Source organism: Lagenorhynchus albirostris, chromosome 5, assembly GCF_949774975.1.
Source record: "Lagenorhynchus albirostris chromosome 5, mLagAlb1.1, whole genome shotgun sequence".
NCBI classification, from domain to species: domain Eukaryota; kingdom Metazoa; phylum Chordata; class Mammalia; order Artiodactyla; family Delphinidae; genus Lagenorhynchus; species Lagenorhynchus albirostris.
This window is the reverse complement of record NC_083099.1, coordinates 78,299,910-78,327,587: the sequence shown is the minus strand read 5'-3', so window position 1 is coordinate 78,327,587 and position 27,678 is coordinate 78,299,910. Positions and strand designations below refer to the sequence as shown.

Here is a 27,678-nt window from a genome sequence, read left to right as displayed (position 1 = left end):
TCTTTAATAGATATGTATATTTGATACTGTTTTGCTATAATCAAGTAGCAAGAATTAGCTATCATTCTAGCTCTAGAGAGCAGACGCCAGCAAACATCACCTTCTTTCTGAGCTGCTGCTTTTTTTTTTTTTTAAGAAGGAACAATTAGGTTTATTTGCTTGTGCCAGGAAATATCTCACATACATTGCTATAAAAACCATGTTTATCACTTTAGTGTGGAATTCTTTAGAAGCACTGGCAACTTTGGAAACTGGATGCACTGAACTGGTGGATGCCACAGATGGAAAATTCTAGAAGGCAGCCAGACCTGCCCTTGTGCTTGTCACTAGTTTCCAGTCTTTGATTTCCAGGTTTTGGCTCTTTCAAAGCCATTTTTCACATTTCTGAAATCAAGAATGGCCTGAGAAATCTCTTCATTTGTGTGCATCAAAAATGAACCTAGAGTAAAAAGAGACATTCAGAAAGTTCTGGGTGATGAGAATTTTCTTCTACCACTAAAATGGTGCATATTTCTGTAGTTCTTAATTTGAAACAAACTCAGGCATATCTGAATAGCAAACGGTTATTTTCCCAGCATCAGATCCTCGAGGATGGTAAAACAGGTTTTTAGGATTGTGTATGATTATAAAGACCAAACTTCAGATAAACATATGCAATTAGACCTCACTCATCCATTGCAGGCTGTCATCAGCAATGGCAATCTCTTTATTAAAAACATTCTTAGGTTTGGTTCTATTATGACCATTTTTGTAGTTTTAGTTCTTTTTACCTTCTTTATTTTTTTTAATTGAGGTATAATTGACATACAATATTATATTAGTTTCAGGTGTCCAACATAATGATTCGATATTTGTATATATTGGGAAATGATTGTCACAAAAAGTCTAGTTAACATCTGTCACCATATGTAGTTAGAGAATTTTTTTTTTTCTTATGATGAGAACTTTAAGGATTTACTGGGGCTTCCCTGGTGGCGCAGTGGTTGAGAGTCTGCCTGCTGATGCAGGGGACACGGGTTCATGCCCCGGTCTGGGAGGATCCCAAATGCCGCGGAGCGGCTGGGACCTTGAGCCATGGCCGCTGAGCCTGCGCGTCCCACAACGGGAGAGGCCACAACAGTGAGAGGCCTGTGTACCACCAAAAAAAAAAAAAAAAAAAAAAGATTTACTGTAGTTGTCAGTTAAATAGCATTGGCTGATGTCAAGAACTGAACTGATCTGATAAAAAAAAATTGGCACATCCTGTCATAGTTTTCATGTCTCTGCAGTATATGAGGCTGTGTCCTTACATGAGGAGTCTAAGTAATTTTTGAAAACTAGTAGCACCTCATTGACAATAACAAAAGATTACAAAAATTTCAAGTCAAGAAAGAATCACATTTTGGATTCTTTAGGGGTCAGCACACTTCTCCATGTTGAACTGTTTCTCTCTTTTAAAATTTATTTATTTAATTAATTTATTTTTGGTTGCGCTGGGTCTTCTTCATTGCTGTGCATGGGCTTTCTCTAGTTGTGCACAGGCTTCTCATTGCAGTGGCTTCTCTTGTTGCAAAGCACGGGCTCTAGACACGCGGGCTTCAGGAGTTGTGGCTCACAGGCTCTACAGCACAGGCTCAGTAGCTGTGGCGCAAGGGCTTTGTTGCTGCATGGCATGTGGGATCTTCCCGGACCAGGGATCGAACCCATGTCCCCTGCCTTGGCAGGTGGATTCTTAACCACTCGCTACCAGGGGAGTCCCAACAACTGGTTCTCTTTCTTTCTTTCTTTTTTTTTTTTGCGGAACGTGGGCCTCTCACTGTTGTGGCCTCTCCCCTTGCAGAGCAACAGGCTCCGGACGCGCAGGCTCAGCGGCCATGGCTCATGAGCGCAGCCGCTCTGTGGCATGTGGGATCTTCCCAGACCGGGGCACGAACCCATGTCCCCTCCATCGGCAGGCAGACTCTCAACCACTGCACCACCAGGAAAGCCCAACAACTGGTTCTCTTAATGGCTCCTCAGGAATTAGGACAAAGTGGCTTCTCTCAGGATCCTTGTTCTCCACCTGGACACTGTCACCTTCCCCCAGCACAGCTGTGTGATGAGGTTCTATCTTTTGTTGGGTGTTAGGTCCAATATGCACGTTTCCAGATATGGTATAAATGAAGCTTGATCACCCTTTAGGAATAGGCTGGGAATGCTTTGCTCCTTGGTCCAATCTTAACTCCAAATATAAAGTTGGTGTGTAAGTGTAAATCTTGGACTTGATTCCCAGGGTTTCTCCAGAAATGACAGCAACAGTAACACCATCCTTACGGGTTTAGGGATTTTGCTGCTTTTTACTTCCTGGTACCAAGGCTCCACCATCTTCTGTGAGCTCCTCAAATTAACCCACAGCTGTAGGCCATGGACTGACTCCTCCGAGCAAGGCATCTCCGCACAATGCCCCAGCCCATGGTCATCCACTGTAGGTCTCCTGTGTTCAACTGACCAGCATGTCCACAGAAGTCTTCGCTGGCCATGATAACCCCCTTCCAGGAGGTAATACACTGTTTCAAAACCTCAGTGTGGGTGATCAGGAAATCCACCTGGTCTACCGCCTTTAAATTCATCAAACAGTAAAAATGGATCCAGATTTTTAAACTAAGGTCAGCCAATGCTTCTGCGGACCCATGCTCCAACCCCTTCTGACTGCTCCCAGCTAAGCACTGAGGGTAACCTTGCAGGATGCCATATAAAGGCTAAAATGCGAGCATGCTGAGGCTTAGCAGATTGCAGTGCTCTGCAGAAAGAAAAGTCATTTGCCACTTGCACCAAATTGCAGAGGACCATTTAAGCATCCCTGGCCATCTCCCTTGGAGACTCCCCTGGGAGTCTAAAGCTGGCCGGGGAGGGTGGGGTCCTGCTAACTGATCGATGGCACCGGTCCCGCCTGGCCCCATGGGTACCCGGTACTCCAGTGTTCTTGGGGGCCCCTTCTGAGCTTAAGAGATGAAAAAGCAAGAAAAGAAAATCCTGGAACATTAAGAAGGAAAAGACAGCTAATTCTTCAAATTTAATTCTAATACTATACCACTACATAGAACTCCAACTTGTTTACGTAAGGATGTGTAATTTGAAATGAGCAGGTGTACATAAGGTTTTCTTGATTTTTATCTATCTGAGGAACAATGCCTCTCTTTTACGCAAAGTGAGGGACAGAAGGTAAACAACAGTTCTGGCCTTTGTCTGCCAAGGACACTAATAACCAGTTCCTCCTGAGGGATAAGTTCAATGAAATGATATTCCAACTTCGTTCTGTGAAATTGATAGTTATTTCCTTTTCTTTGTTATCAAGGTCATCTGCAGTGCTAATAGAAATATAAAATGAGTCAAATATGTAATTTTTAATTTTTTGGGAGGCAGAATAAAAAGGTAAAAACAGGTGAAATTAATATTTTGCATGTACTGAGTTACATAAGCATAACTCAATATATGTAAAATATTAGCATTTCCACATGTAATTAAGACTCTGTGCTTCCACTGCACCACTGCAGGGGACACAGATTCCATTCCTGGTGGGGGAACTAAGATCCTACATGCTGCCACGGAGCCCAGCCAAAAAAAAAAAAAGTCGGTAGCCACGAGGTAAAGGTATTAGAAAGGACCCAAGGCACTGATATCCATGGGTCCATGGGTTAATCCTTAGGTGGCATTGCTTAGCAGAGGGTAAACAGCAGATGTGGGTGGGATTCAGTGATGGTGCAGGACGGTTTGTTGCACACATGGCCTAAAATCCCCAAAAGAGCCTGAGAAAGATGGAGGCAGCAGACATCTCTTCCTATTTCCCTAGTATTTACTCTGTTTTTTAAGTGGTTTTAAAAAATCTTTGTAAAAGCTTAATCAGAGAAATCAATAAGGAGACTGTTCAAAATCTATCACTGTGAAAAACTGAAATTGACCTAAAGTTTAACAATAAGGGATTTAACAATAGGGATTAACAAACAAAGTTCAACAAAAAGGGATTTAGGTCAATAAATTGACCTAAAGTTTAACAATAACAATAAATAAGTTTAACAATAACAATAAAACTAAATGCTACATGATCTGAAATCCTAATATGAACGTTAACTATGTATAATAACTAGACATTAGGAAAACTGGTCATTAAGTGAAATAGACAGCCTTGTACTATGCTTTTCCAAGGCAATAAAATATTACTATGCTCCAGATAAATCCCAGGAAGATCATCATTTAAGAACACCATTCTATAATTCAAGAATTACAATGATCTAATTATACCTAATGTATTATCTGTGCATTAAAAAACATCTAATATGATAAGCTGCTCCTACGCAGGACTTTACAATTGACAAAATACTTTCCCATAAATTAGGTCATCTGATCCACATAACAACTGAGTGAAAAAGATAGGGTAGACATTCATTCATATGTCAAGCACATGCAGGAAGCTGACAATAAATAAGACTTCATTCCTTACCCTTGAGATTCTCATTGCTCAAGTAAGAAAGAAAAAAATTAATAAATAACACTGCATTTTGGTAAATGATGTACAAGGGTCTATGGAAATACTAAGGACTGAATGTCTAAATCATTTTGGCCAGTGATAAGGATGTTCTCATTTTAAGAAACTAAGGCTCAGAAAAGCTAAGTGACTTGACCAAGGCTTTACAGCAGATAAACAGGAAAGTCAGGTTTGAACCCATGTCTTTGCCTCCTAATCCAGTACTCTTTTTACTAACTCAGACTCACTGCTCTTTGAAGTGCGACAGCTGCTTTATACTCCACAAGAGATGCCCTCTGTTGGCGAAAATTCTTCCTTTCCCTGTACCCTCTCCAATGTTTCTGGATAATCAATGCTGATTTCTCTTCTATTTCCCGATTATGTTTTTCCACCTGACCTAAAAAGATAACAAACACTATTACAACATACTCACTTCTATGCTTTCTCAAGTTCTAGAATCAGGACAATGAAAGTACCAACAATCTTGCAGTCCTTTTATTTTTTTCAATATTGATTTTCCCAATTCTATTATTTTACAATGGTTATAAGATTTTAGAAACAAAACGCTCCAAAAGCTTTCTCAGATTATGCATCTTCTTTGGAAAAGACTCATATCATTTTTTTTGTCTCAGAGGAATGAGAAAAGGGCTAAAAATCCAATAGCAAAAACATTTAGAAAAAAGAATCACAAGTAAATAGTTAGAAAGTCATTCAGTACTACGAAAAGGGAAAAGCACATTGTGTATATATGTTACCTACTCTGCGTGGTTCTAAATTTCTCTTTAGTCACTCAGTTAGTTCTACAGATGACTTTCTTTTTACTTTCTGGGAGTTAGTCAGGATACAGTCTAGGGTTCACAGTAGCTAAGTGACAGAATAAGGTGGCAGGTAAAAATAAAAAGGGATATATTTGAGAGACAGTACCAAAAATTGATAGGATTTAGTGGTGAACTAGATGTGGAGGGAGGGAAAAAATTCTAGGATGTCTCATAGATGGGACACTGAGTAGACTGTTGGTGCAATTACCTGAGAGATGAGGAATACAGGAAGAGGAAATCAGTGAGGGAAGATAATGACTAGTTTTGAGGATGCTTGTGGATATCTAAGTAAAGCTAACCAATAGGCAGCTGGCTATAGGGCTGTGTTGTCCAATGTAGTAGGCACTAGCCACAACTGGTTACATAAATTTAAAGAAAGTAAAATAAAATTTTAGATCCTCAAGTGCACTAGCCACATTTCAAGTCAACAGCTACCTCTAGCCATTGGTACTGTGAAGATATAGAACACTTCATTTTGTAGAAAGTTCTACTGGGCAGGGCTGGTCTAGAGCTTAGGAGAGAGGGTGAGGATGCAGACAAGATTCCAGAGTGCTAAGCACTCAGTTGGTAGTTGAAGCTGCAGTTATGGATGGGATACCTCAGGAAGAGCAACATGAAAATAATGGGGTAAGGACGGAACCCTGGGAAACATCTGAATTTAAGGGAAAGAAAGAGAAATATGAGGCTAGTGAAGGATACTGGGAATGAGTAGTAGAAGGGGGAAGGAGTAGAACTAAAAAGGAATCTTGAAATGACTCAGATTTCCCAGACTACACTTTAATATTAATTTCAGCTTAGTGTGTCGAAAGTGGCAAGAGGTGTCACAAGGTTTGTACTGAGTTCTGAGGGCAGAATGTAGCAATATTCTAACACCTTACTTAAGTTCAAGGGGGTTCTTTCTTTATGTCAAAGACAGATATCTTTAAGCATAAAATTTTGTTTCACTAATTTATCTGAAAGAAAAGAAAAATTACTGGAGAGATTGCTCATCATAAACTAATAGGCCTTCATCAAAAAAAAATAGTTACTTTTTTTGACTCAAGAGATTTAATAAGATTTATCTGAAAAAGGAGAAACAGGGAAAAGGTCCCCATTTAAAAAAATAAATCATCAGGTAGCTAGGAAATTTGGTTTATTAAAAGATATCCTAATCAGTCTTAATTACACTTATAAAATTGATACTGCCACACACCTGGATGAACTATTTCAAGCATACTCAGCCGTAATTCTCGGGAAAGTCTCATGGCTCTCTGCCTTTGAAGTTGCAGTTGTAATCTGCAGTCCTCTTCTTCCTTCTGTCTACTTAGCTTCAGTAACATCTTTGTTCGCTTAGATCTGTGATGGAAACATTAAGTACACACAATTTTCATAATTATATGTCCACTCAAGAAGTATTTATGAAAAATGGCTTAACCTCACTAGTAATCATATAAATACAGACAGCAAAAAAAATTTCAAAGATAATTCCTAGTGTAGTTAGAGTATGATGAAATAAGTTTTCATGTGCTGCTCTACAACCTTTCTGAAGAAATATTTTGGATACATGCATCAAAATATTTCTGAAGAAATACTTAAAATATGTATCAAAAGCCTTAAAAATGTTAACCAATTAATTCCATTTCTAATTATTTTCATAAGGAAAAATCTAATACGTATGTAAAGACTTATGTTAAAGGATGTTCTCCGTAGCATTACAACAGTAACAAGTTGAAAACAAACCATATGTCCTACAATAGTGAGTTATATAAATAAATACTGGTTCATTCACTGGATGGAATTCTATAAACTATGAAAAAATAAAAATTTCAAAGAAGCAATCACTGTCCCTAAGGCAGACAAAGAAGAGATAGAGTTATGCCCTTAAGCTCGGTTTCAAGGGGGAAGTTGAAGGGTAGTGGAATATGCCACTCTGGCATAAAGATCGTTTTGAGCTGGAGGCAAATGAGAATCAGGAAACACAGAAAGAAGCCTTCCCAGAGGATCCCTTAACTGGCTAAAAGCAGAAACAGCTGAGAAATGAGGACTGCCATAAATTTCCCCTCCCAAGGAAGTTTTATGGCCATAGAGATGGAACTGCACAAATAACCCATATCTTCCATAAGTTCCCCAATATATTTACCTTCCCCAATATACTTACCTTCCCACAGTTTGTTGCCCTCAGAAGCCTAAAATCCTTTTCTTTTCACCTGTCACTTCTCTATAAATTATTCTTTGTTAACATCTATATAGGCCCCAATTTTTTTTTTTTGAAGGTAAGAAGTGGATTTATTTAGAGAAATACATGTTCCATAGACAAAATGTGGTCTGTCTCAAAAGGCGAGAACGGCCCTGGGAGAAACACACTCCACAGAGTGTGGGCCATCTCAGAGGGCGAGAGCTATATAAGACCAAATTCTAACCACCCCTTTGAGTTATGCATCATGTCAGGTTTCTTCCATGTGACGTGTGCTACACATGTTAAGAAACTGTTTTTCTCTTGTTAATCTGTTTTTGTTTTTGTCAGTATAATTTTCAGGGCCCCAACCAACGAACCTAAAATGTATAGAGGTAAAAACTGTTTTCTTCCCCTACAAAGTCAAACAAATAAAATTAAAATACCTAAGTATCAGCACCATGATAGAGGAAGGTAAATTGTGAGCTTTCCTGCTTGTGAGGCAGCTGTTAGCTGCTTCAGTAAACCTTGCTGAGGAAAAGGGTACTTAACAGAAAACAAAGTTTCTGACCATGAAAAGTGATTAAATAAAGAAGAAACCCCCAAGAAAGTGCTTTAGCAAGGGTGTGACTATAAAAGAGTACCTCTTGTTGAATCCGAAGCTCTGATGAATCTAGGTCCATAACTGTGAGTGGTGGGCAGTCCCTCCCCCCAAAAAACATGGGAGGGAAACTACTCTGAGATAATAACCTGACCACAAAGAGACAGAAATAACCTTGGCAGAAAGCCCAGCTACAAAGGAAGTAAAAGAAATTTGCATAAACTTGCTGCAACTAATAGAAGAGGAAAGGTGCTGAAGCCTGGAGCAAACTGGAGATTAAAAAACTAAAAACTCATTATAATGTGAGATTTAAATAATTTTGGCTTCATGGCTGATGTCTTATAATGGATATATTTATAACTGGTCTGGTGTTGTTTCATAAAGCAATGGAATTTCTATTTTAAAATATTGGAATCTTAATTAGATTCCACAGATACCCCTCTAAGTGGACAAAATCTTTAATCCTAGGATGCTTTTAAGTAAAGATTTTAATATTGCAAAGAAAAGTAAACTGGCAAATTTGGCAACTACTGTAAGACTAAACATTAAAGGTCTGAATCCATGGCATAGGGGCACCTTTAAATGTAAGATACATAGCTGAGAATGGTAGCAGGAAGATCCATAAGGGATAACTACTCTGAGTTCACTACAAAGGTAAGGCTACACCAAGAACATCTCAGACTCTTGAATAGAAGAATATACAGTGTGACTCTCAAAATATTCATCATCTCCCAAACTTATTTAACCAAAGAAATAACTTTTTAAATATTTTTAAAGAAATAGCTAGTAGGATAGACAAACTCTGAGCAATGCTGGAATGGATTATACTTGCTTCTCATGAGTACTATTTACTTAACAGATCTGCCTGTCTAACTAGATTTGTAAATCTTCAAGGGCAAAAAATGTGCCATATGCATTTTCCTCTAAGTGCCCAGTAACATGCTAAAAAAACCTTTCTATTATTTTAATCTTGTGAGGTACACAGACAATTATCCCCATCTTATAGATGGGAAATTTGAGGCGAGAGAGGTGGGGCAACTTGTCCAAGATCATTCAGTTCACAAGTTGCTGAGGAGGGATACAAACTCAAGTCTGTTTAACTCTCCCAATACCTAGCACAGCCTCTGGCATATATTAGGCACTTGAAGCATGCTTAAAAAATTAACGATTTTTTGGCTACCAACAAAACTCATGCCCAATGATATTAATAACTTATCTTTTAAGTTTTCTCTGAAGGAAACTTTTATCAATGAAAAGCATGTCCACTAAGGGACACAGCCAGAGTGGCTTCAATACCTTCCACTAACCCATCCAGATTCTTAGAGGCAATGAAAAGAAAACACACAGACACAAATGACTTAGCTCCTAAGGTCATTTATGATAAAGTGGAGCCATCTCAGAGGTGATTTCTCATGCAGCCTAACTTAAAGCTAAATTTTAGTTCACTATTTTAAAACACATTTGTAACTGAGAAACACAGCTGCAGTTATTAAAAGAATAGTTTCAGTTTTCTTAAAAAAAACATTGACTTCTGGAATATGCAAGTTACACTTTAGTGAACTAAAATTTAGCTTTAAATTAGGTTACATGAAATCACCTCTGAGATGGCTCTAATTTATCAACAATGACCTAAGAGCTAACTCATTTGTGTGTGGTGTGTGTGTGTTCTTTTTGTCACCTCTAAGAATCTGGATGGATTAGTCATGTAAAAACTGGGCCATGTCTTCAGTATTTCATTTTTAGTTTACTTGAAATAGCAACAAATGACAAACTATGTCGTATCTCAATGACCATATGTATCCATGCCATATTTACTGAGGAAAATCAGGTTAACATACTTAAACCTTTTTGTACTCATACACATTTTTACCAAAATTACATATGAACAATTATGGCAACTTTTAGTTTTAAGGGTTTGATGAGATAATTGACCATTACTGGCTCCCTCTATAGGCCTGGCCCACAAGAAAGTCTCATTAAGTGAACAGGATTGTGTATTTGTTACATCACATTCCTGTCTTACATTATGTCTTTTGCTTTTGGAAGTACATCTAGTTAATGAAGTGCTGGTACTCAGAAATGTATGAAGCAAGAATGAAAGAAACGGATTAGAATATTGAAAAAGAAAAAAAAAACACCCCAAACTATAAGTTTTCATTCAGCTATACTCTAATAAGATACATCTAGCCCTCTCAGATCATAATTCCTCTCACCCAAATTTTTTACCTGAAACTCCTCTGCAAAGTAATCACAGCAGATGGAAGCTTCTTTAATCTCTTTCTAGTCTGGAAACCCTTCCAATAAGCTTGAATCAAGCAAGCTGCTTGATGCAGTTTCTGAAATTAAAGGCCAGAATTAATTTAGAGACATCTCTAGGAAAGTCTTTTTTAGAAGTTTACTTCTTAAAATATCAGGCCTGGGCAAGTATTAATCTCCATTTTTAATAAGCTGAGCAGGAGGCAACATCTGCATAGGCCCAGGACAGGGAAGGCCTAAGAATATTAAACCTGATCTCCCAAAGGAAGCTCAGTTAGGCATTATCTAGAATGTATTCAAGATACAGTCTAGTTAGCTTCAAATTCTCCCTGATTAATCTCACTTCCATTCCCATTATAAGGATTTCATAGTTTTGCTTATTTAATGTTTTAACTTCTTTGCTTCACTTCCTATGCCTGGCTTCATTTATTCAAAGATTCAAGGGTATGAGGGACTCTTTGTATAGGTTTAAAAAAAAAAAGGCTCTGGGGTTAAAAATTTAGACCATAAACAACTCCTTCTCCCATCAAACTATGGCTGCTCTGGATGTTAGGGGAAAATAAGTAAAGGAAGGGGGAGAGAGAGCAAATAAAAGATTCAAGAGACTACCACTATCCAATATTTTGAAACTAAAATGTTTACTGAAATGTTAGTAAATATCATGCAAATTATTTTTATAATTTAATACCTGCTCTTCTACTTCCTGATAGACCTTAGGGCTTAAAAGACCAATGAGCTGTCTAAGTTCTTGACTAAACTCTGTCCCAGGCTCTTGTTTATTTAGTAGACTTCTGAGTCCTGAAATGCAATAACAAAGGCACAACTATTAATAATAAAATATGATTTTGCTATCTAATCAGAATTAATTTGAGGTTAAAAAGTCTAGTTTAGAAATAAATGAAAACAATAACAAGATTAATCACATGATTTTTCTTTTTCCTTTTCTCAAAAACTTCTAGATTGAGGTCTTTAGGATTTTCCACTGTCCTGGAGTTCTTATGTGCTTACTCGTGAGATCTGATGCAAAATCTGTCTAGTCAACCTCTTTAATTAAAAAAAAAAAGGGAGAATGGAATCACTGCGATAAGTCAAAGGGTAGAGACATATAGTTGTGGTTTTTTTTTTGAACATAAATACCTTAAACAAAAACATTTAAAAAAAGATAATGAATACATACTGAGTAAATGCCTATCCTGTGGAAGCACTTAAGCAGGTTATTAGTTACTACTAATTATATGGAGTTATTATTACATAAAAATATACAGTAATGTATATAATTTGTAATTTGGGGTAAATCAATAGGTTCCTGAGCATTTATTATAGGAGAAGTGCTATAATATTAAAATACTGCACTTTCATCCCAAATTAAAACTGAGTAGTAATATAAGTTACAAAGTAAGTACTATTTCCAGCGTATGGAGGAATGATGTATTATAATGTATGTACACAAGATACATCAGCAAGGGAAAATGGCCTTGGAGTGTACAAATGGGGAAGCCACTAGATAGGTCTTTCCATGTCATACTTTCTTCAAGACTCAAGTTCTCAGCAGTATTAATAATTGTAAAATATCTTGAGGAAACTGAATAAGTTTTACTGTTAAGAAAAGAAAGGGAGACAGCTTCAGATAAAATTCCTTTAGAATGAACTGTTGGACATTCACATTTCTATAGAGGAAATCTAATTACAGAAATAAAAAAATGTGTATCTGGCACAATATCATCTAGACAGTTTTATTACTGGCACTTCTCTCCCTATTTCTATAATACATAAAATAATTACAATGTTCACAGTAATGACTCATGCAAGATAAGTCACTAAAGTGCTTTCCAAATCATCAAGAATGATTAAAGGCCATTGTAATAGTTTTGGTATTAAATGCATCACATTATATTCTAATTCTTGAAATTTTATATATAATATAACCCTGTATTAGTAAGTATATTTAATCAATTAGAAACCTACTTCTTGACCATACCAAATAAGAAAATATATTGTAATGGATTCATGGCTCTGGCTAGCAAAGAAATAAAACAAAGCTAACATATAACTTTGATTAACAGTTGAAAAAAAAAAAAAACTACCTGAGTAATTCTGGGTAAACACCTACATTTTTTCCATGCCTCTGTTTCCACTGCTATATAATGAGGATAAGAGTAAACATCTCACAGGATTGTTATGAAGATTAAATATTTTAATACACATAAAGTATGAGGAATAGTCATCTGACACATAGTAAATGCTCAATTAAATGAAAGATTATTCTATGGTAATGGTAAAACACTGAGTCCTTTCCTTCTCAAGTTTTCTGACTTTTTATTCACATATATGTTTGATTTTGGAGGTGAGGGAAATTTTTTGTTTGTCTTTGAGGAAAGGCAGTATAGGAGTTGAAGAGTAATTATTAATTGATGTAAAGATCAAAAGGGCTGTCAATCTCTGAAGCACAGCTCTATTTTCTCAGTAAAGTTAGGTAAGATCACTGATCTTTTTTTGGTCATTATTTTACTACACTATATGGTATAATCAATACACAGCCTTTTTGTCAGAGAGGGAGCAAATATTCATTGTAACCTTGTCAATAAAGTATCATATGCCACCTGTTGAGACATGAAGATGGCTGGATTACATAAAGGTTTTTTCCCTGAACTGTTATCTGCTGTGACAGAGTTTATCTGCACATTTCAATTATTGACTTTTTAAAAACACAGGTATTTTGTTTTCCATAAACCATCAATAAAAATGTTCTTTTTGAGACTTTCAAGAACAGAAAGAATATATGTACTACCTTTGTAGCAGGCACTTAGTCTCAGTAAAATCAAAATTTCCTGATGGGATTTAGCCATCAACAGTAGGAGCCTTGTAGCAGTACTTCTTATGACTGGACTAGGAGTTGATAAAAGTTTGAAAACAACTTCATCTAAAATTGAATGCAGGGTTTTCACTTCTATTCTGAGTAAATCACCACTAATAGAACAAAATAAAAAAAAAAGTACCGTTACTAAACGACACATAAGTATCTCAAAAAATTAAACATTACAGGTGCAGCAAGTTAATGCCTATGGCCTGATCCATGAAGATAACCAATAGTTTAAGCAGATAGCTTAGTTCCAAAAATACATCACATTAAATCAATTAATTGAATTCTTACTGTAAGGCACCATGCTAGGTAAAGTAAGGAATACAAAGTTGACAAAGAAACTTGCAATCAAATACTGGAGGAAAGATAAATGTGCAAAATAGTAAATAGATGGTTCAAAAGCTTCAAGGCAATAATAAGAGGAAGATCACAGGACATTAAGTACATGGTTCACTGCTTAATGATGTATGAAGACAAACATGTTATAGGAATTCAATTATCATGTACTTAATATAGAAGGAACTTTTTCTTTTAGTATTCCTCTATTACACTAACAACCTCATGTTGCATTACTGATGTCATGAAAAATTACCTGAAACGTCGAAATAGTCAAAAGGGATTACTGGGTGTTCTTTTACTCACCCCACCAAGGAATATGTGATTTTCTAGGGGTGTGTACCTTTGATTATCCATTTACTACTGATTAGGATATTTTGCAATTCTGTAAAAGTAGATGTTGGCTTGTAGAAAGCAAATAATGGCAATGATTATTATCTGAGAACAATGCAAAGAGATTCTTACTCAACAACAATATAAATGACTTTTATCCACTAGAAAAAGTAACCGTAAAGGTTATGCCTGATATTCTCTACCATTCAGTTTCTTCTGATCCTCTTCCATCCTCTACTTACAGATTTTTGACCATTCTTTCTCAGTCTTCTTTGTGGGCTCCCCTTCCCCAATATACCCCTTAAAGGTTACTCCCCAGGATTCTATTTTCAGCCCATTTCTTTTCTCAGTCTATTCATATTTTCCACTGAGCTCATCTTCTCTCATGTTTTTAACTATCGGTTTTAGGCTAACTCATAAGTCCACAGTTCTAGTCCAGATCTCTTCCAGAAGTCACATTCACTTGTCAGTGGACATTTAAGTTGTCTTGTCTTTGGGTGTTACAGATAAAGCTGCTATAAACATTTGTGTACAAGTCTTTGCATGGACTCTTATTTCTCTGTCTGCTGAAAATATCTACCTATGTTGGACATAACCAATATTGAATTTGTTTTGGCTATACCACTGTCTATTATCCATTATAGAAAACTTGGTGTCATACCTGAATGCATCCTTTATTTTACTCCGTATCAAAATGCTCATGAAGACCTGATGATTTTTTATTTTGACCAGCTTCATTAAAGTATAATTGATATACAACAAACTGCACACATTTAAATGTACAATTTGGTAAGTTCTGACATTTCCCCATCACAATCAAGATAATGAACATACCCATCACCCATCAAAGCTTCCTTTTGCTTCACTGTAGTCCCTCCCTTCTTACCTTCCCTGGCACCTTATACTCAGGCAACCACTGATCTGCTTTCTGTCACTATAAATTAATTTACATTTCCTAGAATTTTATACATAGTTATGATTGTAGATCCTATCTGAACATCATCAGTTTGCAGAAATGATTACTTTGTATTACTAAAGGAAGAGGGGGAAAAAAAAGAGCAAAGCAGAGATTCTATCATGGCACAAGTTTGATTTTCTCATCCTTTTAAAGCCAAATCAAAGTATGACCATTTCTGCTAAACTTCCTGCCTTTGTATTACTTTACAAATAAAGAAAATTTTAAGATGTAGGCAGTTTCAATAACCAGATGTGGTTAAGTTGCTTGGAAACAATTTGATCCTTTCAGATCTTGCTTTCATTTTGTTGGGATGATCCAGAATGGTGCTCAGTCTAGTGCTATTATCCCTTACTACTAGGATGAAACCATCCTGAGTACTCTCAGTGCTCCATTTTTCATGTAGTTTTCCAGTTTGGCTGCTGGAATCAGTCAGTATTCTTGGCTCTGTGTTTCTGGTACTGCTCCTTTTAATCCTTCTGGATTACTGTTTTCCACGACATTGGATAGTTTCCTCAAACGCATGTGCTGATCAGTACTCTACTGAAAACTTGTAGGGGACTCTGCAGATCTCTAGGGTTCTCTCTTTGTGTAGCTCTCTCTTCTACGGTATCCTGTCTTATAAACTCTAGCCTACTTTTCACCCTCTGCATGTTGTTTCTTACCTGTGTGCACTTGCTTATATTGTTACCTCTGCCTAGAAATACTGTTTTCTCTTCTTCCTCCCTGGCTAATTTCTTATCCGTAAAGTTTCATCTCAGGTGTTAACCTTCTCCAGGAAGTAGCCCCCCCTCAGTTTGGTTTAGGAGCTCCTCTAATACTTGTGTACCCTTAAACATGGTAACTTATTACACTGTAATATAATTGTCCTTATGTGTTAGTCTCTTCCACTATACTGTAAGCTATTTGAAGACAAGGTTCATATCTTAATCAATTTTGTAAACCCAATGACAGACAAATACTTGGCACGTATAGTAGATGCTTAACAAATCCATATTGAACTGAAAGAATCAATGATTTCAACAGTGTTTACTCTGCCTTTCTATTTTAACCTGGGAAAATTGCCTATTACTTCTTTTATGCCATTCTATAGCACCTGGCAAATACTAAGCTTGCAGTTTGCTAAATAAATATATGATTAAATATTTTTTATTGTGATCCCAATATCTTCCTTCAGATATCACAGTAATTTTTCTTCTCTAAGCCTGCGATTTGGATTAAAATCTTCTTAAGCTCTAAGATAAGATACAAATTTGATAACAAATTTCCAATCTTTTACAGTATTTTACATCCATTTTTTTCTGAAATACAATGGTAATAATAGAGCTTTTTAAATGCCATGTACAAGTCATATGCAATCGAAGATTTTAGGAAAATTGGAATAAAATTGGTAATGCTTCTGATCACAAATAAAAAAATTCTACATATTTTGTAAGGCCAAGTTACCTGTTGATCTGTAGTATGTTCTGTAGCATGGTCATGACCGTAGATCCTACCTGAACATTGTCAGTTTGTAGTAAGTGCAAGAAATGATCACTTCGCAGTACTAAAGGAAGAGAAAATAAGATTAAGATTCTATGGTGATACAATTAGTATTTACTTGCCCTTTCAAAACCAAGCCAAAGCATAATCATTTCTGTTAAACTTCCCGCCTTTATATACTTTGCAGTAAAGATTTTCTAGAATAGTTTCAATAACTATAATAGATAGCTATCCCATTTTTATGGACAGTTACAAATAAAGAAATACTAAGCTAAGATGGGACTTCCCTGGTGGCGCAGTGGTTAAGAATGTGCCTGCCAATGTAAGGGACACAGGTTCCATCACTGGTCTGGGAAGATCCCACATGCCACAGAGCAACTAAGCCCATGAGCCACAACTACTGAGCCTGCACTCTAGAGCCCACGAGCCACAACTACTGAGCTCGTGTGCCACAAATACTGAAGCCTATGCACCTAGAGCCCGTGCTCCGCAACAAGAAAGCCACCGCAATGAGAAGCCCATGCACTGCAACGAAGAGTAGTAGCCCCCGCTAGCTGCAATTAGAGAAAGCATGAAGACCCAATGCAGCCAAAAATAAATTAAAAGAAAAATAAAGAAATACTAAGCTAAGAATCTACTGTTATCTCCCCTTAAATTAAAAGTAAAATATAAAATCCTAAAACTGAATCTCCTTTTCTAGCAGTGAGTTCAGTGAAAAAAACCAAATTTTCTGTGAAAAAAAGAGAATGTGAAGGAATAGCAATGGTACAGATGACCGTAATCAGTGGCTCATGTCCTTAAAAATTTAATTGTTATATAATGTATCATATTTATCATGTTTGCTAATATCTTATCTTAAATAATAATAAATCATTAATTACCCAGAAGAGTATTTGTTTGTATTGGTTTATAATTTTTAGGTTCTGAGCAGCCAGTTATGAAGACTTGGCACTGGATGCTTACGCAGGTCGCTTAACCTCTCAGAACATCTATTTCTGCCTGTATAAAACTAAAAATAACAGCTCTTTCACAGACTACTGTAAAATGTCCTAGAACAGCGTAGGTTCCCAGTAAATGTCAGTTTATAGTCCTTTCTTCACTAACTGATCAGAATTTTTTTAAAAAATAAATTTATTTATTTTTGGCTGTGTTGGGTCTTTGTTGCTGTGCACGGGCTTTCTCTAGTTGCGGTGAGCGGGGGCTACTCTTCATTGCGGTGTTCAGACTTCTCATTGCAGTGGCTTCTCTTGTTGTGGAGCATGGGCTCTAGGTGTGCAGGCTTCAGTAGTTGTGGCGCACGGGCTGTAGAGCACAGGCTCAGTAGTTGTGGCACACAGGTTTAGTTGCTCCGTGGCACGTGGGATATTCCCGGAACAGGGCTTGAACCCGTGTCCCCTGCATTGGCAGGTGGATTCTTAACCACTGCACCACCAGGGAAGCCCCTCAGAATTTTAATTAAAGTGGGATCAGGTATGTTGGCAAGGCAGCTCTGTGAACACTACCCTAGCTTCTACAAAACAACTTTCCTCTTTTCCTCTTTCAGTTTCCTGAGGGAACGTATTTGATTTCTTTCACATACTAACTACTGTTCTTCATTTCTATTTATATAATACAGTATTTCAATATCTCACCAGATACCATTCTTTTTTAATGTTTAACAACTTCAAAGCACAATACCACTACTATTAAATATTTTTATGGCTTCTAATTTTCTATTCTTTAATAGCAAAAAAATTCTCCTCTGTAGCTGGGATAAGTGTATTTTTCCATTTTTGTCTACTTAAAGATGTTTCATTAACAACTCTTTAATTAAGTTTGAATTCACTGAAATCATATAGTATCTAGTGTGTATATACCTTTTTTCTATATTGGAAAAATTATGATAATTTATTAAAGTTATTCTACTTTATTTTTTATACTATTTGTCTTATATTATTATATAACTTATTTTTGGAGCCTCTATTATGTTTTTCAAGTGCAGTCAGATAACTATTTGGTCCCCCAAACTAAAACTGATACTTCTGCCCATTTCTTTCTTTAATTAAACTTTTTACAATTAAAGTTTCAAACATATGTAAGAGAGAACAGTATAATGACCCTGCATGTACCAGTCACTCAACTTTAACAGTGATCAACTCACCAACAATCTTGTTTCACCTATCCCATCTACTTCCTGCCTCTCATTTTATTTGAAAGCAAATCTAAGACATCAAATCATTTTATCCACAAGTATTTCAATACATATTCCCCAAACATATGAATTATTAAAAAATAAAACATAGCCATTATCTAACCTAAATAGTCATGATTCCTGATTTTATCAAATATCCAGTCAGTCCTCCCATTTCCACTTTTTGTGTGAATTTTTTTTTTTTTTGCCGTATGCGGGCCTCTCACTGTTGTGGCCTCTCCCGTTGCGGAGCACAGGCTCCGGACACGCAGGCTCAGCGGCCATGGCTCACGGGCCCAGCCGCTCCGCGGTATGTGGGATCTTCCCGGACGGGGGCACGAACCCATGTCCCCTGCATTGGCAGGCGGACTCTCAACCACTGCGCCACCAGGGAAGCCCTTTGTGTGAGTTTTTAAAAGTTTATTTGAATCAAGATCCAATTAAGAGTCACACATTGGAACTGGTTATCTTTCAAATTTCTTTTAACCTATGGGTTTCTACTTTACCTTTTTTCCCCCTTGCAATTTATTTATTGACGAAACTATGTCAATTGTCCTATGAGTTTCCCACAGTCTAGCTTTGCTAACTGCATTCCTGGGGTATAATTTAATGTTTCTCTGACCTTCTAAAAATTGGTAGTTGGAGCTCCAGGATCAAAATGATTCATGTTTGAATTTCTGGCATATCCATGTCATATGTGAGGTTATGATGAGGCACTTATTATCTGGTTGTCTCTCCTTTTGAGGTGTTGACAGTGATGGATAATTCACTAAAGGTTGCAAAATAGCACTATTCTATCATACCCTTTTCACTTATTAGTTGGGATATGTTTATAAAGAAAAGTTTCTCCTCATCAATATGTAAGAAAAGGCAGTATAAATGCCGAACTCTCCATTTAACAGTTTTCAAAATGAACTGGTCCCCTAGCAGACTCTAATGGTAACTTTTATTAATAATGGTATGGGAATATATAAAAAAAAGATTAGCAAAATGTTGATAACTGTTGAGGCTCAGTGATGAGTACATAGGGGTTCATTATACTATTCTACTTTCCATAATAAAAGGTTAAAGTTAATAATCTCACTATATTTGATGAGTTTTAATCCACTGTAGTTATTACCCTTATTACTGTTCAAATTTCGCATTTTTAGCTAGTAGAAGCCTCCTTATGTTGGCTCCTGAGTCCTTTTCACAGAATCCTAACAGACTTTGATTGCTTCCTTCCTATCTAGTTATTCAAGATACTTCTGGCTTATCTTGCATATTTTCTACCTCATACCTATATATAGTCAGCCATTTCTCCAAGGAGGTGGTTCTTTTGAGAGAAAAGGTTACTGGACATCCTAATTTTGTATCCAATTGTTTACCTTAGTTTTAATACCTACTTTATTGGTGTTTTAAATCTACAGATTGATCTGAGGAGTACTGTCACTTTTGTTATAATTTTTGAAAAGGAATATGGCGTATTTAAAAATTTTTCAAGTATTCGCTCTCTCACTGTCTCTCATTAACTAGGTCTTTAATATCTCACTATAGTGTGGCTACGTACTTTATATTTTTGATAAAATAGTTCTTTAAGTTGGGAAGTTTATACTAATATTTGTTCTATAATGGGAAATGAATAGATAATGCTTATTTTTAAAAGAAGTATTCAAGCATGTTACTTAGCTCTATGTGGATATAACTACCAAAAGTATTAGTTATACTAATCGAAAGTAGTTGCCTTTAGAAAACGGGAACTGGAGTGAGGTGTGAGGGCCAGGGATTGTGTGTATTTTTTAAACAATTCTTACGGAACTATCCGACTCTTTAAATTATGCACAGACATAATTCTGAGAGTAAAAAATAAAATATTAATATTCAGTTCAATTTTAACGTTCTAAAAAATATCAATGTTCTTATATTATTCCTATATAATTACATTTTTTTAGATTAAATCTTTCAAGAAGGTAAGAATGTTGTCATGATTATTATTAGTTTACTTTCTTAGTCTTAAGGAAACATAATATAAAACTAACATGTATTTGTATTGCTCAGTGTAAGTACAGAAATCCTATATAGTAACTTTCAAGTTTAGTAAAATATCACTATATAAAAGCTTACTCTTACATCAATAGTTAGGCTGTGAGTTAAATTATATCTATACTCTGTACATAGGGATGTCTATCATACTAAGTCTAAAATATAACTGTAATCTTTGGGGGAAAAAAAAAAGATTTTCCCTAGACTAAACTGTTAAGATCATTAATCCTTATCTTAGATTTGCTAAATAGAAAAAACTAAGGAGAAAGTTATATTTTAGTAATTTTCCACTTAATGTAACATCCACATTGTTGATGTTGTCTATTTAAAGCTGGAACATCCAAATGTGCTTTTACTTTTTGTGTGTGGGGTTATTTCAGTGTGGTTTCATTTAACTGTGGTTATCTGTAGTTAATGGGGTATTTATTTTTAGAAAAAAACCAAACTGTTAGCAGGTGACTCTACAATGACTATCAATTAAAAAATCTTTTTTCTTACCATTCTGGATGAGTTGAACATGTCCTCCCAATAGCCAGAAGAGAGAATCAGTCACAATTTCAAAAAAGTGTAGTAATGCATCTTTTTCTTCACCCTTAACACACACAAAAAAAACCAATTGACTTTTCTGTAATTGTTTTAATTAATAAAAGAATAGACTTCTCTCTGAAGAGTCACAGGACCTGGTTTCTGCATCTATCTCAGCTATTTATGAGGTACATGATCTTGTAGCTTTTATTTATAAACTTTATAAAACTTTATATACTTTATACTTTATATATATATTTATATATATATTTATATATATATTTTATATATTATATATATATATTATATATATATTTTATATATTTTATATATTATATATATATATTTATATATATATATACTTTATAAACTTTATAAACTTTATAAAATTTATAAAACTGTGGTAACAGGCTAGTAATACCTACTCTACTTAACAGAAATGGTTGCTATCCAGAGGTCAAATGGGACAATATACGTAGTATAAGAACTACAAGTTGATACACTAGGATTTTTCGATACCAGCTATACATAAGAATCATCTGTGGAGTTTTAAAAAATATCCCTGTGCACAGGCTTTAGTCCAAACATACTGAAATCTGAATCTCCAAAGTTAAAAGTCGGACCTCTGACTCTTTACAAGGTTAGGTGTGTGATTTGTTTATGTAGCCAGGGTTGAAAATCACTGCAATATGCAAATGTAGGTGTCAACATAAAAAGCATTATTATTAGTGCATTTCAGTTGCAGCTTCTACTCTGTGACTCCATGAAGGCAGAGACCATGTTATTTAGCTCTCCACTATACACCCAGTGTCTAAAACAGTTCTGACACACAGTGAATGTTCAATCAATATTTATCCAATAAATAAATGACAATTTTTTCTGCTTCTTTCCTTCTGGAAAGTAGGGTGAGAAATTATTCTACATTAGAGTATGTGTCACAATGGGAAATAAGAAACAGATTACATTCACAATTCTGTCTTACTGGCCACATAATTTTAGTGGAAAGTTGTATAAAGGCCATTTATCTTATCCATGTCATGAATGTACTGTGGCCTAAAAGTAATGACAACAGCAAAAACATGGCTGCTATGGTTACTCTTCATAAAAATGAAAGTATTTTCTTCCTCAGGGTTAGATAGGTGCTTAAATAAATGTATACTGACAAATATACCAACAATCAAAAAAGAAGGAAGTGTCACATTAGATCAAGAATCCCTTTAGTCCAATAAACTGCCTTAGCCAGTTTCACTGAAATAAAGGGCACAGTAATCTTCATTGCTGCCAACCTCGAGGTATAGTGCTGGGCTCCTATACTTACTACTTTCCTTTAAAAACCCATTAGATAATGTCACCCACAAATTCATGGCCTCTGAGAGTGGTTAACAAAATTTACCCTTAAGTCACTACAAAATTCTGGCAGTTATTTTCCTATTCTTACATATAAAATACATATATTGGGTTGGCCAAAAAGTTCGTTCGGGTTTTTCTGTAACATGTTTTGAAAAACCCAAATGAACTTTCTGGCCAACCTAGTGTGTGTGTGTGTGTGTGTGTGTGTGTGTGTGTGTGTGTGTGTGTGTGTGTGTGTGTGTGTGTGTGTGTGTGTGTGTGTGTGTGTGTGTGTGTGTGTGTGTGTGTGTGTGTGTGTGTGTACGTATATATATATATATATATATATATATATGTGTGTGTGTATGCATATTTTAACGAGTTTGCAGTTTAGGCCATAATACCCTGTGTATGTCCCACCATGTGCTCTACTACCTACCTGGTAGCTAATTAAAAAATATATATATAATTGGGAAACAACTAGGTAGATAGAACTAATAGATAAATGGACATATATACACTACCAAACGTAAAACAGATAGCTAGTGGGAAGCAGCTGCATAGCACAGGGAGATCAGCTAGGTGGTTTGTGACCACCTAGAGCAGTGGGATAGGGAGGGTGGGAGGGAGGGAGACGCAAGAGGGAAGAGATATGGGAACATATGTATATGTGTAACTGATTCACTTTGTTATAAAGCAGAAACTAACACACCATTGTAAAGCAATTATACTCCAATAAAGATGTTAAAAATAATAATAATTCTGAAAAAAAATTCAGTTTTCTTTTTCTTTTTTTAACACTAGAAACGGAATTTTAATTAATTTTAAACCAAAGTCCAAATTGATCCATTTTAGTCTGTGCTGATAATTAACTTTTTCTGTGCTTCCCACTGCCATGATAACCCATCAACAAACAAGTGCAGGGACCTTCAAGATAGTGGAGGAGTAAGACGTGGAGATCACCTTCCTCCCCACAAATACATCAAAAATACCTCTACATGTGGAACAATGACTACAGAACACCTACTGAACGCTGGCAGAAGACCTCAGACCTCCCAAAAGGCAAGAAAATCCCCACGTACCTGGGTAGGGCAAAAGAAAAAAGAAAAAACAGAGACAAAAGAATAGGGACGGGACCTGCACCTCTGGGAGGGAGATGTGAAGGAGGAAAAGTTTCCACACACTAGGAAGCCCCTTCACTGTCGGGGACAGGGGGTGACCAGGGGGGAAGCTTCAGAGCCACGAAGGAGTGCAGCAACAGGGGTGCGGAGGGCAAAGCGGAGAGATTCCTGCACAGAGGATCGGTGCCAACCAGCACTTAGCAGCCTGAGAGGCTTGTCTGCTCACCCGCCGAGGTGGGTGGGGGCTGCGAGCTCAGGCTCAGGCTTTGGAGGTCAGATGCCAGGGAGAGGACTGGGGTTGGCTGTGTGAAGTCAGCCTGAAGGGGGCTAGTGCCCCATAGCTAGCCGGGAGGGAGTCTGGGAAAGAGTCTGAACCTGCCTAAGAGGCAAGAGACCATTGTTTCGGGGTGCGCAAGGAGAGGGGATTCCTGCTCCGTGTGCCCAGAGACAGCAGAGCACTGCCTAAGCGAGCTCCAGAGATAGGCATGAGCCACGACTGTCAGCTTGGACCCCAGAGATGGGCATGTACCGCTAACGCTGCTGCTGCTGTAACCAAGAATCCTACGTGCAAGGGCAGGTCACTACTCACACCCTCCCTGGGAGGCTTTGTAGCATGCCACTGCCAGGGTCCCATGATCCAGGGAAACTTCCCTGGGAGAACACACAGCACACCTGAGGCTGTTGCAATGTCACACTGGCCTCTCCCGCCACATGCTTGGCCCGCATTCCAATTATGACTACTGTACCCCTCCCTCTCCCTGGCCTGAGTGAGCAAGAAAGCCCTAATCAGCTGCTGCTTTAACCCCCTCCTGTCTGGGCGGGGAACAGATGCTTGAGAGGGGCTTACACACAGAGGTGGGGCCAAAACCAAAGCTGAACCCCAGGAGCTGTACAAACAAAGAAGAGAAAGGGAAATTTCTCTGTGCAGCCTCAGAAGCAGTGGAGTAAATCCCCACAATCAACATGATAAACCCTGCATGTTTGGAATACAGGAATAGACAATGAATGTTCCCAAAATTGAGGCAGTGGACTTCGGAGCAACTGTAGACATGGGGTTTGCTTTCTGCGTCTGATTTGTTTTTGGGTTTAGGTTTATCTTAGTTTTTAGTGCTTGTTATCATTGGTGGGTTTGGTTACTCTCTTCCTTTTTATTTTAAAAAAATTTTTTTCCTTTTTTCTCTTTTTGTGTGTATATATGTTACTTTCTGTGATTATTGTCAGTTTAGGTTTGCTTTTACCATTTGTCCAAGGGTTCTGTCTGTTCGTTTTTGTTGTTGTTTGTTTTTGTTTGTTTTCTTTTTATCAGTGTGTGTGTGTGTTTCTTTTTGTGATTTTGTCTGTACAGTTTTGCTTTTACCATTTGATTTGGGGTTCTATCTGTTCATTTTTTTCTGTTGTTTTTTTTCCTTCCTTTTCTTCTGAGCCATGCGGCTGGCAGGGTCTTGGTGCTCTGGCCAGGTGTTAGGCCTGAGCCTCCGAGGTGGGAGAGCCAAGTCCAGGACACTGGACCACCAGAGACCTCCAGGCTCCACATAACATCAATCAGTAAGAGCTCTCAGAGATCTCCATCTCAACACTAAGACCCAGCTCCATACAACAGCCAGCAAGCTCCAGTGCTGGATGCCCCATGCCAAACAACTAGCAAGACAGGAACACAACCCCACTCATTAGCAGAGAGGCTGTCTAAAGTCATAATAAGTTCACAGACACCCCAAAAAACACCATTAGACACGGCCCTACCCACCAGAAGGACAAGATCCAGCCTCACCCAGCAGAACACAGGCACCAGTCCCCTCCACCAGGGAGCCTACACAGCCACTGAACCAACCTCACCCACTGGGGGCAGACACCAGAAATAATGGGAACTACGAACCTGCAGCCTGTGAAAAGGAGACCACAAACATCATAAGTTAAACAAAATGAGAAGACAGAGAAATATGCAGCAGATGAAGGAGCAAGGTAAAACCCCACCAGACCAAAGAAATGAAGAGGAAATAGGCAGTCTACCTGATAAAGAATTCAGAGTAATGATAGTAAAGATGATCCAAAATCTCAGAAATAGAATGGAGAAAACAGAAGAAACATTCAATAAGGACCTAGAAGAACTAAAGAGCAAACAAACAATGATGAACAACACAATAAATGAAATTAAAAATACTCTAGAAGGAATCAATAACAGAATAACTGAGGCAGAAGAACAGATAAGTGACCTGGAAGATAGAATAGTGGAAATAACTGCCGCAGAGCAGAATAAAGAAAAAAGAATGAAAAGAACTCAGGAGAGTCTCAGAGAACTCTGGGACAACATTAAACACATCAACATTTGAATTATAGGGGTCCCAGAAGAAGAAGAGAAAAAGAAAGGGTCTGAGAAAATATTTGGAGAGATTATAGTTGAAAACTTCCATAACATGGGAAAGGAAATAGTCAATCAAGTCCAGGAAGCACAGAGTCCCATACAGGATAAATCAAAGGAAAAACATGCCAAGACACATATTAATCAAACTGTCAAAAATTAAATACAAAGAAAAAACATTAAAAGCAGCAAGGGAAAAGCAACAAAAAACATACAAGGGAATCCCCATAAGGTTAACAGCTGATCTTTCAGCAGAAACTCTGCAAGCCAGAAGGGAAAGACAAGACATGTTTAAAGTGATGATAAGGAAAAACCTACAACCAAGATTACTCTACCCAGCAAGGATCTCATTCAGATTTGATGAAGAAATTAAAAACTTTGCAGACAAGCAAAAGTTAAGAGAATTCAGCACCACCAAACCAGCTTTACAACAAATGCTAAAGGAATTTCTCTAGGCAGGAAACACAAGAGAAGGAAAAGACTTACAAAAAACACATGCAAAACAATTAAGAAAATGGTAATAGGAACATACATGTCGATAATTACCTTAAAAGTAAATGGATTAAATGCTCCAACCAAAAGACACAGACTGGCTCAATGGATACAAAAACAAAACCCGTATATATTCTGCCTACAAGAGACTCACTTCAGACCTAGGGACACATATAGACTTAAAGTTAGGGGATGGAAAAAGATGTTCCATGCAAATGGAAATCAAAAGAAAGCTGGAATAGCAATACTCATATCAGACAAAATAGACTTTAAAATAAAGACTATTACAAGAAACAAAGAAGGACACTACATAATGATCAAGGGATCAATCCAAGAAAAAGATATAACAATCGTAAATATTTATGCACCCAACATAGGAGCACCTCAACACATAAGGCAAATGCTAACAGCCATAAAAGGGGAAATCAACACTAAAACAATAATAGTAGCGGACTTTAACACCCCACTTTCACCAATGGACAGATCATCCAAAATGAAATAAATAAGGAAACACAAGCTTTAAATGACATATTAGACCAGATAGACTTAATTGATATTTATAGGACATTCCATCCAGAAACAACAGAATACACTTTCTTCTCAAGTGCACATGGAACATTCTCCAGGACAGATCATACCTCGGGTCGCAAATCAAAACTCAGTAAATTTAAGAAAATTGAAATCATATCAAGTATCTTTTCCGACCACAATGCTATGAGACTAGATATCAATTACAGTAAAAAAAAATTGTAAAAAATACAAACACATGGAGGCTAAACAATATGCTACTAAATAACCAAAAGATCACTGAAGAAATCAAAGAGGAAATCAAAAAAATACCTAGAAACAAATGACAATGAAAACATGATGACCCAAAACCTATGGGATGCAGCAAAAGCAGTTCTAAGAGGGAAGTTTATAGCAATACATTCATACCTCAAGAAACAAGAAAAATCTCAAACAACCTACCTTTCTGCATCTCAATAGATGCAGAAAAAGCTTTCGAAAAATTCAACACCAATTTATGATAAAAACTCTCCAGAAAGTGGGCATAGAGGGAACCTACCTCAACGTAATAAAGGCCATATATGACAAACCCACAGCCAACATCATTCTCAATAGTGAAAAACTGAAACCATTTCCTCTAAGATCAGGAAAAAGACAAGGTTGCCCACTCTCACTACTATTATTCAACATAGTTTCAGAAGTTTTAGCCACAGCAATCAAAGAAAAAGAAATAAAGGAATCCAAATCGGAAAAGAAGAAGTAAAGCTGTCACTGTTTGCAGATGACATGATACTACACATAGAGAATCCTAAAGATGCTACCAGAAAACTACTAGAGCTAATCAATGAATTTGGTAAAGTAGCAGGATACAAAATTAATGCAC

At 36.9% G+C, this 27,678-nt stretch overlaps 1 protein-coding gene and 1 pseudogene across 5 annotated transcripts in view; both read right to left on the bottom strand.

The window, feature by feature from the left end:
- The window catches only part of IQCB1 (IQ motif containing B1), a 46,252-nt gene that overhangs the window by 6,673 nt on the left and 11,901 nt on the right, over positions 1 to 27,678 (bottom strand). For 4 of the 5 annotated variants that reach the window (XM_060150499.1, XM_060150496.1, XM_060150498.1 and 1 more), the window contains exons 6-12: positions 20,964 to 21,057; positions 16,238 to 16,337; positions 13,096 to 13,274; positions 10,996 to 11,105; positions 10,278 to 10,387; positions 6,491 to 6,633; positions 4,729 to 4,877 (exon numbers count right to left, since the gene is read on the bottom strand). In XM_060150499.1, the coding sequence (XP_060006482.1) occupies positions 4,729 to 4,877; positions 6,491 to 6,633; positions 10,278 to 10,387; positions 10,996 to 11,105; positions 13,096 to 13,274; positions 16,238 to 16,337; positions 20,964 to 21,057 (885 nt within the window). The remainder of the gene's footprint in view (positions 1 to 4,728; positions 4,878 to 6,490; positions 6,634 to 10,277; positions 10,388 to 10,995; positions 11,106 to 13,095; positions 13,275 to 16,237; positions 16,338 to 20,963; positions 21,058 to 27,678) is intronic. The other variant, XM_060150502.1, reaches the window with a different exon arrangement.
- LOC132520579 (pirin-like) lies at positions 327 to 4,398 on the bottom strand (annotated as a pseudogene).